Raw genomic sequence first — 14,300 nt, forward strand, 5'->3', positions numbered from 1 at the left:
TTCATGACTATGAAAATTGTACATTCACACTGAAGGCATCAAAAATTTGAATTTACACATGTGGAATTAAATACTTAACAAAAAAGTGTGAAACAGCTGAAATTATGCCTTATATTCTAGGTTCTTCAAAGTAGCCACCTTTTGCTTTGATGACTGCTTTGCACACTCTTGGCATTTTTTTGATGAGCTTCAAGAGGTAGTCACCGGGAATGGTCTTCCAACAATCTTGAAGGAGTTCCCAGAGATGCTTAGTACTTGTTGGCCCTTTTGCCTTCACTCTGCTGTCCAACTCACCCAAACCATCTTGATTGGGTTCAGGTCTGGTGACTGTAGAGGCCAGATCATCTGGTGTAGCACCCCATCACTCTCTTTCTTGGTCAAATAGCCCTTACACAGCCTGGAGGTGTGTTTAGGGTCATTGTCCTGCTGAAAAATAAATGAGGGTCCAACTAAACACAAACCGGATGGAATAGCATGCCGCTGCAAGATGCTGTGGTAGCCATGCTGGTTCAGTATGCCTTCAATTTTGAATAAATCCTCAACAGTGTCACCAGCAAAGCACCCCCACACCATCACACCTCCTCCTCCATGCTTCACAGTGGGAACCAGGCATGTAGAGTCCATCCGTTCACCTTTTCTGCGTCGCACAAAGACACTGTGGTTGGAACCAAAGATCTCAAATTTGGACTCATCAGACCAAAGCACAGATTTCCACTGGTCTAATGTCCATTCCTTGTGTTCTTTAACCCAAACAAGTCTCTTGTGCTTGTTGCCTTCCCTTAGCAGTGGTTTCCTAGCAGCTATTTTACCATGAAGGCCTGCTGCACAAAGTCTCCTCTTAACAGTTGTTGTAGAGATGTGTCTGCTGCTAGAACTCTGTGTGGCATTGACCTGGTCTCTAATCTGAGCTGCTGTTAACCTGTGATTTCTGAGGCTGGTGACTCGGATAAACTTATCCTCAGAAGCAGAGGTTACTCTTGGTCTTCCTTTCCTGGGGCGGTCCTCACGTGAGTCAGTTTCTTTGTAGCGCTTGATGGTTTTTGCCACTGCACTTGGGGACACTTTCAAAGTTTTCCCAATTTTTCGGACTGACTGACCTTCACTTAAAGTAATGATGACCACTTTTTTTTCTTTACTTAGCTGCTTTTTCTAGCCATAATACAAATTATAACAGTCTATTCAGTAGGACTATCAGCTGTGTATCCACCAGACTTCTGCACAACACAACTGATGGTCCCAACCCCATTTATAAGGCAAGAAATCCCACTTATTAAACCTGTCAGGTCACACCTGTGAATTGAAAACCATTCCCGGTGACTACCTCTTGAAGCTCATCAAGAGAATGCCAAGAGTGTGCAAAGCAGTCATCAAAGCAAAAGGAGGCTACTTTGAAGAATATAGAATATAAGAGATAATTTCAGTTGTTTCACACTTTTTTGTTAAGTATATAATTCCACATGTGTTAATTAATATTTTTGATGCCTTCAGTGTGAATGTACAATTTTCACAGTCATGAAAATACAGAAAAATCTTTAAATGAGAAGGTGTGTCCAAACTTTTGGTCTGTACTGTATATGATGGCTGTAATGGAAATACCACACTGGCAAATCTGTGGCCTTTCAATTTTTTTAATGCAAAATAGTGCTTTATATAATTTGAGTATCAGACAGCCAAAAAATAAGTACACCGGCCTCCAATGACCAAACTTGGAGCACGCACATATATGAATTTAAAAGATGGAGAATTTAAAACACCAAAAAAAAAATAAAAAAGGGGCACAAGGGTAGGACACACAACTATGCTACGTATGCTTGACAAATAATACCCAAAGAGAAAGGAGTACTCAGTCCAAAAATCGTAAAAATGTATATAAATTTACTAAATAGTCAAACAACATGACAAACATGTACATGGGGAGGGATCAGATCAACCTCGGGTATACCAGCAAAATGTCATGAACTCATAAAGTGCCTAGTGCTCATAGTTACTATAGGAAGCATCCACAATATACCCCACTGTAGGATACATTAACCAAATGCATATACATTGCTTAGTAGCGACATTGTAGTATATAGCAGTGCCTATCAGGAATGCTTACCCATAAGGTAGTGTGGTGACGGACCCGTGTGTCGCCGCTACCGACGCGCGTTTCGCTGCTCTTTTTCAAGGTGCGCAGGTCTCTTATACTTGGGATGGTGCTGTGTGGCCCAGCCAATCACTGCACGACCACAACAAAGATGGGTGCGGTGTTTCATGGCCTGGCAGACAATCATTGCACTGTCATTGGGTCTCTAAAGTCCGCCAAAACTGCTGGATGGAGACTGCAGTTACCTCCGAATACCAGAAATGCTCGCTGCTCGCCGAGTTTACCGAGCATAGCGATACTCGGGTGAGTAACGAGTAGTGGCGAGCACGTTTGCTCATCACTAATAAAAACCCTTTTGAAATGACATTGCTAATTTATAGTCATTATTTCACCATAATCAGATTGTTCCTTGTATAATCCATACTCTTCAGTGCAGTACATAAAAACTATCATGTGAAATCAATATGCATACCTGTTTGAATGCATCCTCTGAGTCCAACGAGCAGTCCTGCGATATGGTATAGCGGCAATGTAAGGTAGACTACATCCTCACTTGTAAGTCCACATAGCATGGATATTAGGCCACATCTGAAAACATGCTTCTGGTTTATCATTGCAGCTTTTGGAAGCCCTTAAAAAAATTAACAGTATTAGACATTTTTGCTATTGTATGGAAATTAAATATGTAATTTGTGATAAGATTAGTTGGAATCTTCTTATAATATACCGTAAGTCAAGTGCTGTTTGCTGTCAATGTACTTAAACTATGTGTTGTATTTGACTTTCGTAAAGGGAATCTGCCACCAAGGTTATGCAGAAGGGAGAATAATGTAGTGACAGAAATACCAATTATACCAATACCAATGTATCACATCAGTCAGCTCAACTTTACATAGTAACATAGTAACATATTTAGTAAGGCCGAAAAAAGACATTTGTCCATCCAGTTCAGCCTATACAGACCAACTTTCATGTGGTCTGTGGTCATAATTCAGCAGAGAGGGGCTCAGAAAAAGACAGATACAAGGCTGATGTTATGAACGCCTTGTTAAGTGTTTAGACATGCAAGTGAAAAAACAGCATCGGGGTCATCAGTAGTGATGAGCTCATTTGTTCGGGAAAACGATCACCAAGCATAAATTCTGCACAAACATGGCACATTCGAATTTGTGATTGGAAACACGAGCACAATATTATGAAATTGGGAAAAATGGTAATATTCGGTAAAAAGTGCGGGAAAATATTTGCGTTGCCACAAAAGTATTTTCAGCACTTTAGAAACAATAATGGCGTATCATGAGCGTTTGGCACGTGTTTGATGAAGGGAGGGGGTTTGTAGAGCTCAGACGCGTGGCATTCTTGTAAACAGTCATTTTTTACTAACTTTATGTGTGCACATTGAGGCTAGCCAATCAGGAAACAATCACAATACCCTGATGCAACGGCTTGTGTTATTGGCTGCTGAAATCACATTTCCCTCTCCATATAAAGACCGGACATCTTGTTTTAGCGCCATTTTGACACTAACAGCGCAGAGAGGCTGCTCCTGATGCTGGCACTGTTAGCAGCAAGATTTTGGCTAGTTAGCTAGGCGGTTGTGTATCAGTCAGATAGAGTAACTATCTAGTGTCCACCGTGCTTGTTAAATTAAATTTACCTTCCAGCATTTTTTTTGTCATTACTGAGGTCCACAAAGCCAGCAGGGCACATGTCCTACAAGTGTGTTGTGCACTGCTTCTATTGTGCTCCATGCTTGAGATAGCGTTCAAAATCTTATTTTTTCACTAGCTAAATGTGAAACAACCTGCTTTATCCAACCTTATCATTTAGTGCTGTGATGATATGAAACTGTCTTGTGACCAAAGGCACATTAAAAATATATTTTTTTCTGTTGTTGAATGTTATACAGCCGGCCATATCCCACGTTGTCATTTTGTGGCTGTGATAAGAACATGTCTGCAAACCTAATGAGCATTAAAAAAATGTTTTTCTGTTGCTGAATGTGATACAGCCTGCATTAACCCCTGTTGTCATTTTGGCATTGATATGAACCTGTCTGCAGACCTAACGTGCATGAAAAAAAAATTATAATTTTTTCTGTTGCTGAATATGATACAGCTGCCGTATCCCACATTGTTATTTTGTAGTGATGATATCAAACTGTCTGCAGACCTAACGCACATTAAAAATTATATTTTTTCTGTTGCTGAATGTGATACAGCTCGCCATATCCTATGTTGTCATGTTGTGGCAGTTATATGAGCCTGTCTGCAGACATAACAAGCATTAAAAAGAAATATTTTTTTTCCGTTGCTGAATGTGATACAGCCTGCAATATCCCATGTTGTCATGTTGTGGCAGTAATATGAACCTATCTGCAGATCTAATGCACATTAAAATATTTTTTTTTTCTGTTGATAAACGTGATACAGCCTGCTATATCCAACCTTTTCATTTAGTAACATTGAAATTGTTCTGTGTGCAGCACTGTTGCACAATAAAATTATTATAATTTTTTTTACAAATGTGATACAGCAACCGAGATCTGAGTTTGAAATTGTTTTTAGCCTATCTTCTAGATTATGTGCAACTTTGGCATCCAATTTCTCATGGGCATCATTTATGCTTAGCTTTAGACACGCATCTGTTACACCTATCTTCTGACGACAATCAAACGCTCTCTGGTAATTGGTGTTGGGTAAATGAGTAATCATTGTAGGCTGGATCCTCGATCTTGTACCTTCCATAGCCACCATGTTATTGATCCTGTTTTCTGATTGTATTCCTTCTGTTAGAGTCAAAACAAAAGAAAATCAAAACCGCACCCTTTCATATATAAATTGAAGGTCTCAGCGGACACAAGGGCGCACGTCCAAAACCAGGGAGCCCATCCCAGCTAGTATCAAGACCACAAAGAACAAAAAGACAGCGCCACAATTGATGGTGAAAAAAATAGGAGCTTACATTTATTCTGCCTCCTGTAACGACGTTTCGGTCAACAGACCTTTAACAGTCCTTCTGTTGTCATGGCCCTTTTCCTGACCAGTTCATGTAACGACACGTTGGTCATATTTCTGCAGCAAACCTGTGCCTTACCAGCAGCTAATGTAGGAAAGAGGGCGTTGCAATGCCACTTACAATCTTCTAGATTATACAGTACTCATCCACACTAAAAATGATGTTAAACAGGCCTCATCCACACCAAAAAAAATAAAAAAAATCAGTTACTAATGTCATACAGAAGGGGGCATCTCACTTTTGAAAAGCCAACAATTTAATACACAGGGTCTTTGTTAACAAGAAAATCAACAAGAAAAACACAGAGCCCTAAAAATATCTTTTAATATTAATGATTAAAAGTACACACAACCAAAAAATACTTTCCTACAAATAGGGAAAGTTGAGGGTCTATACTGTAAATTTTGATAATGTACAGACTGAAAAAATGATAATTGGTCAACAACAGATTATTAAATATACAAGGAATGGACTATGGGAGATAGAATGTGGCTTTCCCTATAGCGTCCCTTCCTGACAGGGGAGGTTGGCACCCTGGGAATGATATGGCGCCCCCGCTCACCGTCGGCTGACCCTCGGGACCCTCAACAGGAATCCCTATCAAAAAGCCACCACCATCACTAAACACCAAACACCTTAAATTATAAATAAAGTGCTGTTAGCGCAAATAACTTGATCCTATACAGATATAAATATTTGTGGTTACAGAGACAGAACAATATAGCTCTCAGTGTAGTTCAATAGGCTATTATCAGATGATAATCAAAATTTCCTTCAAGGACTAAAAATAGTACATGCATATATGATTATCCTGTCTTTTGCATTGGTGGCTCAAAGAAACATTCCAAAGCGTGAAAAAGATGCACATATATCTAATACCAATGCTAAATAGCAAAGCTAGAATAGGATATCTTATTAGGTTGTCCCTATACGCCTCAGATATATATCCACAATTCTTATATTAGTGTATGAATCTGAATAGGATCAACATCAGCCCAACAGGGTAAGAGATGTCTGATAAAAAGTAAATACTTAGGTATACTAATAAATACACAGAAAAGAAAATTGTTGGCGAACTCAGCCAGCTAGCAAGCAAGACCCAATAATTGTCATAGACCCCCTCTCAGACATGGTCACCATCAAATTAGGGCATTTATACATGACAAAAATACAGATACAAAAAGAATGTCCAGCTCATAATTTCTGCCAAAAGTGGTCACAAGATAAGCCACAAGTCCCATTTGGATCAGACAGACAGAGCAATCCAATCTAGGTAAAAGGAATAGCCATGTAAATAAAGCGTTAATATGTATTAAGCCACAGCCACATTATCAGGGTCTTAATCCCAACCATAAGAGATCTCAGACATCTCATAAACAGCACATAGGTGTGCAATCATAATTATGTAAACTTATTTCCCGGGGACTAGTACCCCATCCCAATGCATTTTCCCCCGTTGCCAATCCAAAGGGGTTCATCAGGGGAATCCCAACGATAAGCACCAGGCAGCTCATAATGAAAAAGCACCATTCATATAATTTTTTCAGTCTATACATTATCAAAATTTACAGTATAGACCCTCAACTTTCCCTATTTTTTGGTTGTCTGCACTTTTAATCATTAATATTAAAATATATTTTTTAGGGCTCTGTGTTTTTCTTGTTGATTTTCTTGACATCTCACTTTGAAAGTTTTTGGAGCAAATCTTCTTTGTTATGCAGGCCTCATCCACACTGAAACAATTCTTTCTTCTGTGAGTAACGTGATTCATCATGCCATATTTCACCTTCTAATTTTGTGCAGCTGAAATTCAGCTGTGTGCAGAGGTTGTGCAGAGTAAAAATCTAATTTTTATCTATTAAGTGTGTGCTCCTAGTACACTATCTGAGCAACATGACCGGGAAAAAGCGAGGTTGTGGTGAAAGGGGGAATAGGCTTGGTGTTTGAGGTGCATGTGGGGTAGGTGTTAATATTTCTGAAAGCACTAGTGAACCACTAACGTGACGTCCTATCCAAAGTCTCTGATATCGTTAGTGGGGCTTATGTGCCTGCTGTTGCTGCTGATGTTGGAGATGTTAACACTATTTTGTGGAAATGTGAACAGTCCTGCTTGGGTGTCCATCTGCTGGTTTTGTGTAGTAGAAGACCTGTCAATCCCTAATAGACTATTTCTACTGTGGTGAAATTGATGTTACTTTGTTGATGGGTGCAAATACATTTTCGTAAATGTGTAGATTCCGCGTTGGGTCGCCTTCATGTGTGCTGCCTGTAGCAGTAGGTCTCCGATAACAGCAGTCCTCCACTGTCTTTGAGTCAACTACCCATGTTACTATCCTTACATTTTTCTGACAATTGTAATCTACGAAACTGATGTGTGCCACCTGAGTGTGGCTGAGCATCACTTTCAATTCTTTGGAAGGTTTTATCAATTATATAGAGCCAATCATTTAACATTCACTTCACAGACATTTACAGACATTAATGGCACTGTCACCATTGGGACTCACTATCTAAATTTACTATCTGTATGTCTTTGTAGCGAAAGGTAGAAAAATAATTACAAATTCTTCAAGGCTGCCCATGCTTTTGTGTTGACAACTGAACGTTTCTGTGGTTGGACGGCTATCACTGCGATGCAAACTGTGTGCCTCATTGCTGTGTTGGGGAAAACCACTATCAAGATCGTCTTCCAGCATGTTTTGATACTGCAGCATGGGCATGCCCCTTTCCAGGGGGGAAGCAACTGGCAAAATTTACCTTTGTATTGTGAATAGAACACAATGGCAACCCAGTATTCAGCACTATTTGTATCATAACTATACAGGTAATAATCATGTTGCAGATAGTGCTGCAAGAAGGCGCTCAGGGGGCGGAGGCGCATCCCCAGGACTGGCAGTCTTCTCTGCGGTGGGTAATTTTTGCGGCGGTCACCATTATTATACTATGGCTCCTCTAGGCAGTACCACTAGGTTTATATTACGGCAATATTGTTTGTGGCTGTGCTGAGTGGGATCTTTATTATGACCGTGGACTCTATAAATCCCTTCTGCTTCCACCTGTTATGTTATTTTTTCACCAATATATCGTAGCACTAACTTCTTAAATTAATGCTTTACAATTTTGCGTTAAATAATTAGCTACTTGTTGTTGGTAGTTGGTGAATTTCTTATTAGACTCGCATCTCCTGTGTACGTGCCTCCCGCTATTCTTACAATGCCCTCATTTATGTTGCCTTCTCTGCGTTACCTCCCTCACACTTGTTGTCTGTGGTTTTATTAATTGTTAATAAAGTGTTTTCTTGATACGGTATTTGTCTGACCTTTTATCATCTTTTTTTGTGTTACTACAGGTAATAATCATGTTGCAGATAGTGCTGCAAGAAGGCGCTCATGGGTTGGTCTCTTTCATGAGGTCCAACTCCACTGCATGTTGGTGGTGATATAACAATCAAGCTTTCTTCCTCCATCCCCTCCTGACAACCATGGACAACATAGAGGGAATAAGTATCATCTTCATCTCCTAACTGTTGCGCTTCCATCACCTCTTCCCTCTCATCCTTTTCATAGTCCTTCTCCATTTGTTCCTCCCATGGCAAACGTCTGTGAGATGACAGACCTTAACTTATAGATATTGTTAACACCAAAGCCATCTTCCTCTGCTCCCTCCTCTTCCCCCAGGACCACCACAACAACCACCTGCTCACCCACACTATTTAAAGTGTGCTCCAGAAAGTTGATGACAGTGATAGGGATGCTGATGATGGCATCATCACCGCTAACCCTCTTAGTAGCCATTAAGAAAATGTACAGAAAGGTGCAGAGGTCCATCTGTATCCAGTATGCAAGTGTGCATTGCACCACGTCCGTACTGCATTGTGCCAGGCTATGAAAAATGTCATCCTGCACCAGGTCTCGGTGCTGCTGCCACAGTCATTGCAACATGTGCAATTAATTGCACGGTGTGGTCATATCGCATATCAACCGTTTAACCGGTAGTCCGAAAGATCTCTATACCAACTGAAGTGGAATGGTGGAAGTCAGCACATCCAGGTTAGGACAGTGACACAGGAATTGATGTACCAGCAGGTTGAGGATGCGAGCCATGTAAGCCACGTGTGTAAGGTTGGCCCAGCATAGGGCCGCTACCAGGTTTGCACCGTTATTGCACAGGGCCTTCCCTAGCTCCAGGTTGAGTGTAGACAGCCATTGCTCAAACTCGGTATGGATAGCTGTCCACAACTGTTGATCTGTATGACTGCAATCTTCAACGTATATTCATGTAAACACTGCTTGATTATGGTGAACTCTGGCTGTGCAGTATGGAGGTGGGTGAGGGATTCTCTCTGCAATGTTGGAACGTGTGTTTAATTAAGGAAGAGGTTGAGGGCGCAGGTGGAGGCCCTAGAGGAGTTGGAGGAGGCAGAAGCACTGCAGGAACTGTTACATACAGAGGTTTGTTCCGCAAGCCCTGGGGATTACAAGACTTGGTGTCTAGTGACACCTTGATTTCTACTGCTTTAGTTCTCCATCTCCTGGTGTGTACTAGTTTAGTTCTCCAACCCAAATTGTTTAGTAGTTTAGTTCTCCAACCCCTGTTGGCTATTAGTTTAGTTCTCCATGTTCTGGTGTCAATTTGTTTAGTTCTGCAATCATAGCTGTTTAGTAGTTTAGTTCACCAACCCCTGTTGTCTTGTGGTTTAGTTTCCATCTTATGGCGTGTAGTGGTTTATTTCTCCATCCCCAAGTGCCCTGCAAGCCTTGGTGATTGCAAGACTTGTAGAGCAGCCCCTTTCCCAACTGCCCCTACAGCCACCAGAGTCACCCAGTGCCCAGTCATCTAGATGTAACTCCCCTGTCCATGCTTGCTCGTCCAGGTGTCATTGTTGGAATGCACCCTGGCAGACATAGAATTTTTCAGGGAATGGGTGATGTTGTCTGCGACTTGTTGCTGTAGCGCCGGCACATCTTTCTTAGAGAAGTAATGGTAACTGGGCAACTGGTACTGGTGGGACTGCGATGGCCATCAGCTTTTGGAATCCATCTGTATCCATAAGGTGCAAATGCTGTATTTCTGTGGCCAACAGATTGAGGTGGCCATACAATAATCACGGAGATCACAGGCCATGAGTCATGCAGAAACAAGCACTGTGATCATTGTAGAGAATAACTCTCATCTGGCCCTTATCGTCCAGACAATGACACGATTGGATGACAAATCATCCGAGGACGTCGCAAGTTGTTCACAATAATTAGTTCTCACAAAAGTAATAGTGAGCATATGGCTTATCCACATCCAGATTAGAACACATGGAATATGTGTATATCCCGCCGTACGATCACTGCTAACTCCATGATAACCCTACACTCCTCACTGCCAGCAACAATCCTGTTTTTAACCCAATAAATAAATACAGGCCAATTGGACACCATTCTTCTTTTGAGGTTCACACCATCAGGGTGTTCCATCCCCTCTCCCTCAGAGTAGCAGTCATATACCAGCTCCCAGGCACACCCACCCACTTCCTTAAACACATTTATTCATTGCTGCCACACTTCATGTCCTCAGAATTGACAACCCTTACTGGGAGACTTCAACAGCTTCACCTACCCAACTACATCCCAGCATCTATCTCTAACCAATTCTCACAACTTTCAAACTCTGATACACACAAAGACGGTAACACCATTGATCTGGACTTTGTCTGGCTCAGGTCAATCTCCTACCTAGATGACTCACTTCTTACCTTTTGTCCCCCATGAAATTAGGAGTATAACCACAACTTAGACATTTTAGGTGCTCTCTAAAAACACATCTGTTTAAGGCGGACTATCACTTTCACTAGTCAAAGTCCTTTTTATATATATATATATAGCTTATTCTCTACTTCTCTGAACATAATTCGCCATCAAACTCAACCATACCCAAAAGATTCATGCAGCCTTTATCTTATCTACCCCCCATTTCCTCAAGATGGTTGTACCATCATTGCAAATAAGCACCTGTAATTTGTGTCACCCCCACCTCATTGTAGATTGTAAACTCTGAAGAACAGGGTATTCATTATTTTTGATTTAACTGTTTATCTTAAAGTTAGTAACTGTTGACTGTTTTATATGAACTGCTGACTTGTATAGCTATGCAGAATGTGTTTGAGATATATAAATATAGCTTATCATTATTAGTAGATTGAAGATGGTGAAGTTCAAGCTGTTAGCTTTGCCATGTGTAGGAGGAAAGAATCTTTTACATGAGCACAACTGCACAAACGAGGGTTTGCTGCTGTCCTGACACAGGGTGGAGTAGGGTGAACTCGACAAGCTACTGGACTGTGAGAGAGGTGCAGGCAGAGATATTATGGTGGATTGAGAAAGATGGAGTGTGCTTGGTATGTAAGATCAGTCAAAAACAGTAGGCATGTCCAATTCCGTATCAGCTGACAGGCTCTCAGTCACCCCAACTGTAGGGTGTAAACAAGTGAGAGTTCTTCAGCCGGATGTCACGGGGGTACTGGGTAGACTACAGCTGATTACCCGGGCCCCTGCAATATCCCTCAAACTAGGGAAACCCTGTCTGTCCCACTGAAGGTGTGCATGTCTGGGCTGCCAGGCCTGACCCTGAATCCTGTTTCAGTACTAAGCTGAAACCTTCACCCGCCACCCAGTGATAAGACCTCTCACCAACCCCTACAGAAAACACAGACAGAGAAAACTAAAAAACGCACCACGCCGCAAACACACAGGAAAACACTATAATGTGCACAGGGCAAAACAATACAAATATAGGAAGGAGAAATATAACGAAGGATAATACACCACCAGATACGATATTTCCTCTCCTAGACCACCACTCCAGACCGAGATCACCAGGCACAAGACACAAGCTATAATCGGCGACGCCCAAAGCCCAGCAAAACTATTTAAAGGCAATGGGCGTGGCTAAGCCTCCAACCCGAGTACCAGCCAGATTAACCCCGGACAATCTGGATCAATCTAGCCAGCGCCACTGAGCATATAGTGGACGAATGAGGAATTACCACTGTCTGTCGGATGCCCTAGTGTGAACAGCGGTCGACATGACAGTACCCCGCCTTCTACGAGGGACCCCAGGGCCCTCACGACTTATAGGACCAGGCTTGTCCGGATGGTGGCGGTGAAACATACTGACCAGCCTGTCCGCATGTATATCCGAGGCTAGTACCCAAGACCTCTCCTCCGGCCCATAACTGTTGTGAACTCTGTTAGTGGGCTCCCTCTTGTGGTCACAACTGGTACTGTGTGATTGTTGTCTTTGGGCTCCCTCTGGTGGTTTTGTTTATCTCCCTGCAGGTTGGAGACAGGATCAGCTGTCTCGTTATCCACCAGTGAGGTTTGCTATTTAGCTCAGCTGCAACTTCACTTGTTGCCTGCTGTCAATGTGTTCAGACCTATTCTGATTTCATCTGACTACGTTTGGTCTCAGTCTTTCCAAGACAAGCTAAGTTTTGCTTTTCAGTTTTGTTTCTCATCAGTTATCAATATTTGCTCTGTGTATGATGAGTTTAATCCAGCTTGCTAACATGTGATTTTCTGCTTGCTGGTAGCTCTGGGGTTCAGACTTGCTCCCCTCATTCCGTTAGTTGGTGTGAGGGCTCGCGCATTCTCTGAGTGGATTTTTAGAGGGTTTTTCACTGACCGCGTAGATTCCCTTTCTATTTTCTGCAATCTAGTATTAGCGGGCCTCCTTTGCTGAATCTGATTCATCTCTGTGTTTGTACTTTCCCCTTAACTCACCGTTATTATCTGTGGGGGGCTTTTCTATATCTTTGGGGTCATTTCCCTGAGGCAAGGGAGGTCTTGCTTTCTCTCTAGGAGTAGTCAGTTCCTCAGGCCGTGACGAGACGTCTAGGATTTTAGGCACGTTCCACGGCTGCCTATAGTTGTGTGTGGTTAGGATCAGGTATGCGGTCAGTTCAGTTACCACCCCCCAGAGCTGGTCTATTGTTTAGTACTTAGCAAGTCAGGTTTTTGGATCCTCAGCCACTGGGATCATAACACATAACCACGCCAGTGTACCAGGTACTGTAACGTGCGGCGCACCCCTCGAGAGTCAACCACCTTGGAGACTTCAAACTCTAAACTGCCATCCACCAAGACTGGAGGAGGCATCGGCGCAGCATCCACAGAACCCACCACCTTTTTTAAAAACGATCTGTGGAACACGTTGTGAATCTTATATACCGTAAGGAGCTCAAATTGGTAGGCAACTGGGTTAATGATGGCGGCGACCCTAAACGGACCAATAAACCTAGGACCCAATTTAAGGGATGGTATTTTGAGTCTTATGTTTTTTGTGGACAACCACACCCAGTCACCCACACTCAGGTCTGGACCTGGCACACGTCTACTGTCAGCCACACGTTTGTACCTTGCACCCACGCTCAACAGGCGCTGTTTCACTTTCCTCCAGATGGAAGACAGTTGTGCTCCTAACAGGTATTCCTCCGGGACGCCGGAAGAGCCCCCCTGACTCAAAGTACAAAATTGAGGATGGTGCCCGTAAACACAAAAGAACGGAGACTCACCAGAAGATTCCTGGCGGTGATTATTTATGGCAAACTCAGCCAAAGGAAGGAACGTCGACCACTCCTCCTGGTTGTCAGAAACAAAACAGTGTAAGTACTGCTCCAAATTTTGGTTCATACGCTCGGTCTGACCATTTGACTGAGGACGAAATGCCGAAGAATGCGACAACTTGATCCCCAGCCGTGAGCAAAATGCTTTCCAAAATTTTGCCACAAACTGAGTACCCCTATCAGACATGATGTCAGATGGGACCCCGTGAAGTCTGACCACCTCCTGCACAAATACCTGAGCCAGAGTCTTAGCGTTAGGCAACGAAGGCAAAGACACAAAGTGTGACATTTTTGAGAACCGATTAACAATCACCAAGATGACTGTGTTCCCAGCTGAGGAGGGCAAGTCCATGATAAAATCCATGGCGATCTCTGTCCATGGCCTACTGGGTACCTCGAGAGGAAGTAGTGTGCCAGCAGGATGGGAGCGGGGCGTCTTAGCCCTAGCGCACGTGGTGCATGCTGACACGTATGAGACCACGTCCTGTCGGATTTTGGGCCACCAAAACCGACACGACACCAACTCCAAAGTATCCCTAACCCCTGGGTGACCAGCCAGGAGAGCATCATGATGCTCTGCCAATA

The 14,300-nt window shown here is 42.7% G+C and overlaps 1 protein-coding gene across 1 annotated transcript in view; it reads right to left on the reverse strand.

Annotated features, from left to right (window-relative positions):
- Positions 1-14,300, reverse strand: part of LOC143775622 (long-chain fatty acid transport protein 2-like) — a 370,792-nt gene that overhangs the window by 208,178 nt on the left and 148,314 nt on the right. The window contains exon 4 of the mRNA XM_077263969.1: positions 2,559-2,717. Coding sequence (XP_077120084.1) covers positions 2,559-2,717 — 159 coding nt within the window. The remainder of the gene's footprint in view (positions 1-2,558; positions 2,718-14,300) is intronic.

The sequence above is a fragment of the Ranitomeya variabilis genome, chromosome 5 (assembly GCF_051348905.1).
Source record: "Ranitomeya variabilis isolate aRanVar5 chromosome 5, aRanVar5.hap1, whole genome shotgun sequence".
Lineage (NCBI taxonomy): Eukaryota > Metazoa > Chordata > Amphibia > Anura > Dendrobatidae > Ranitomeya > Ranitomeya variabilis.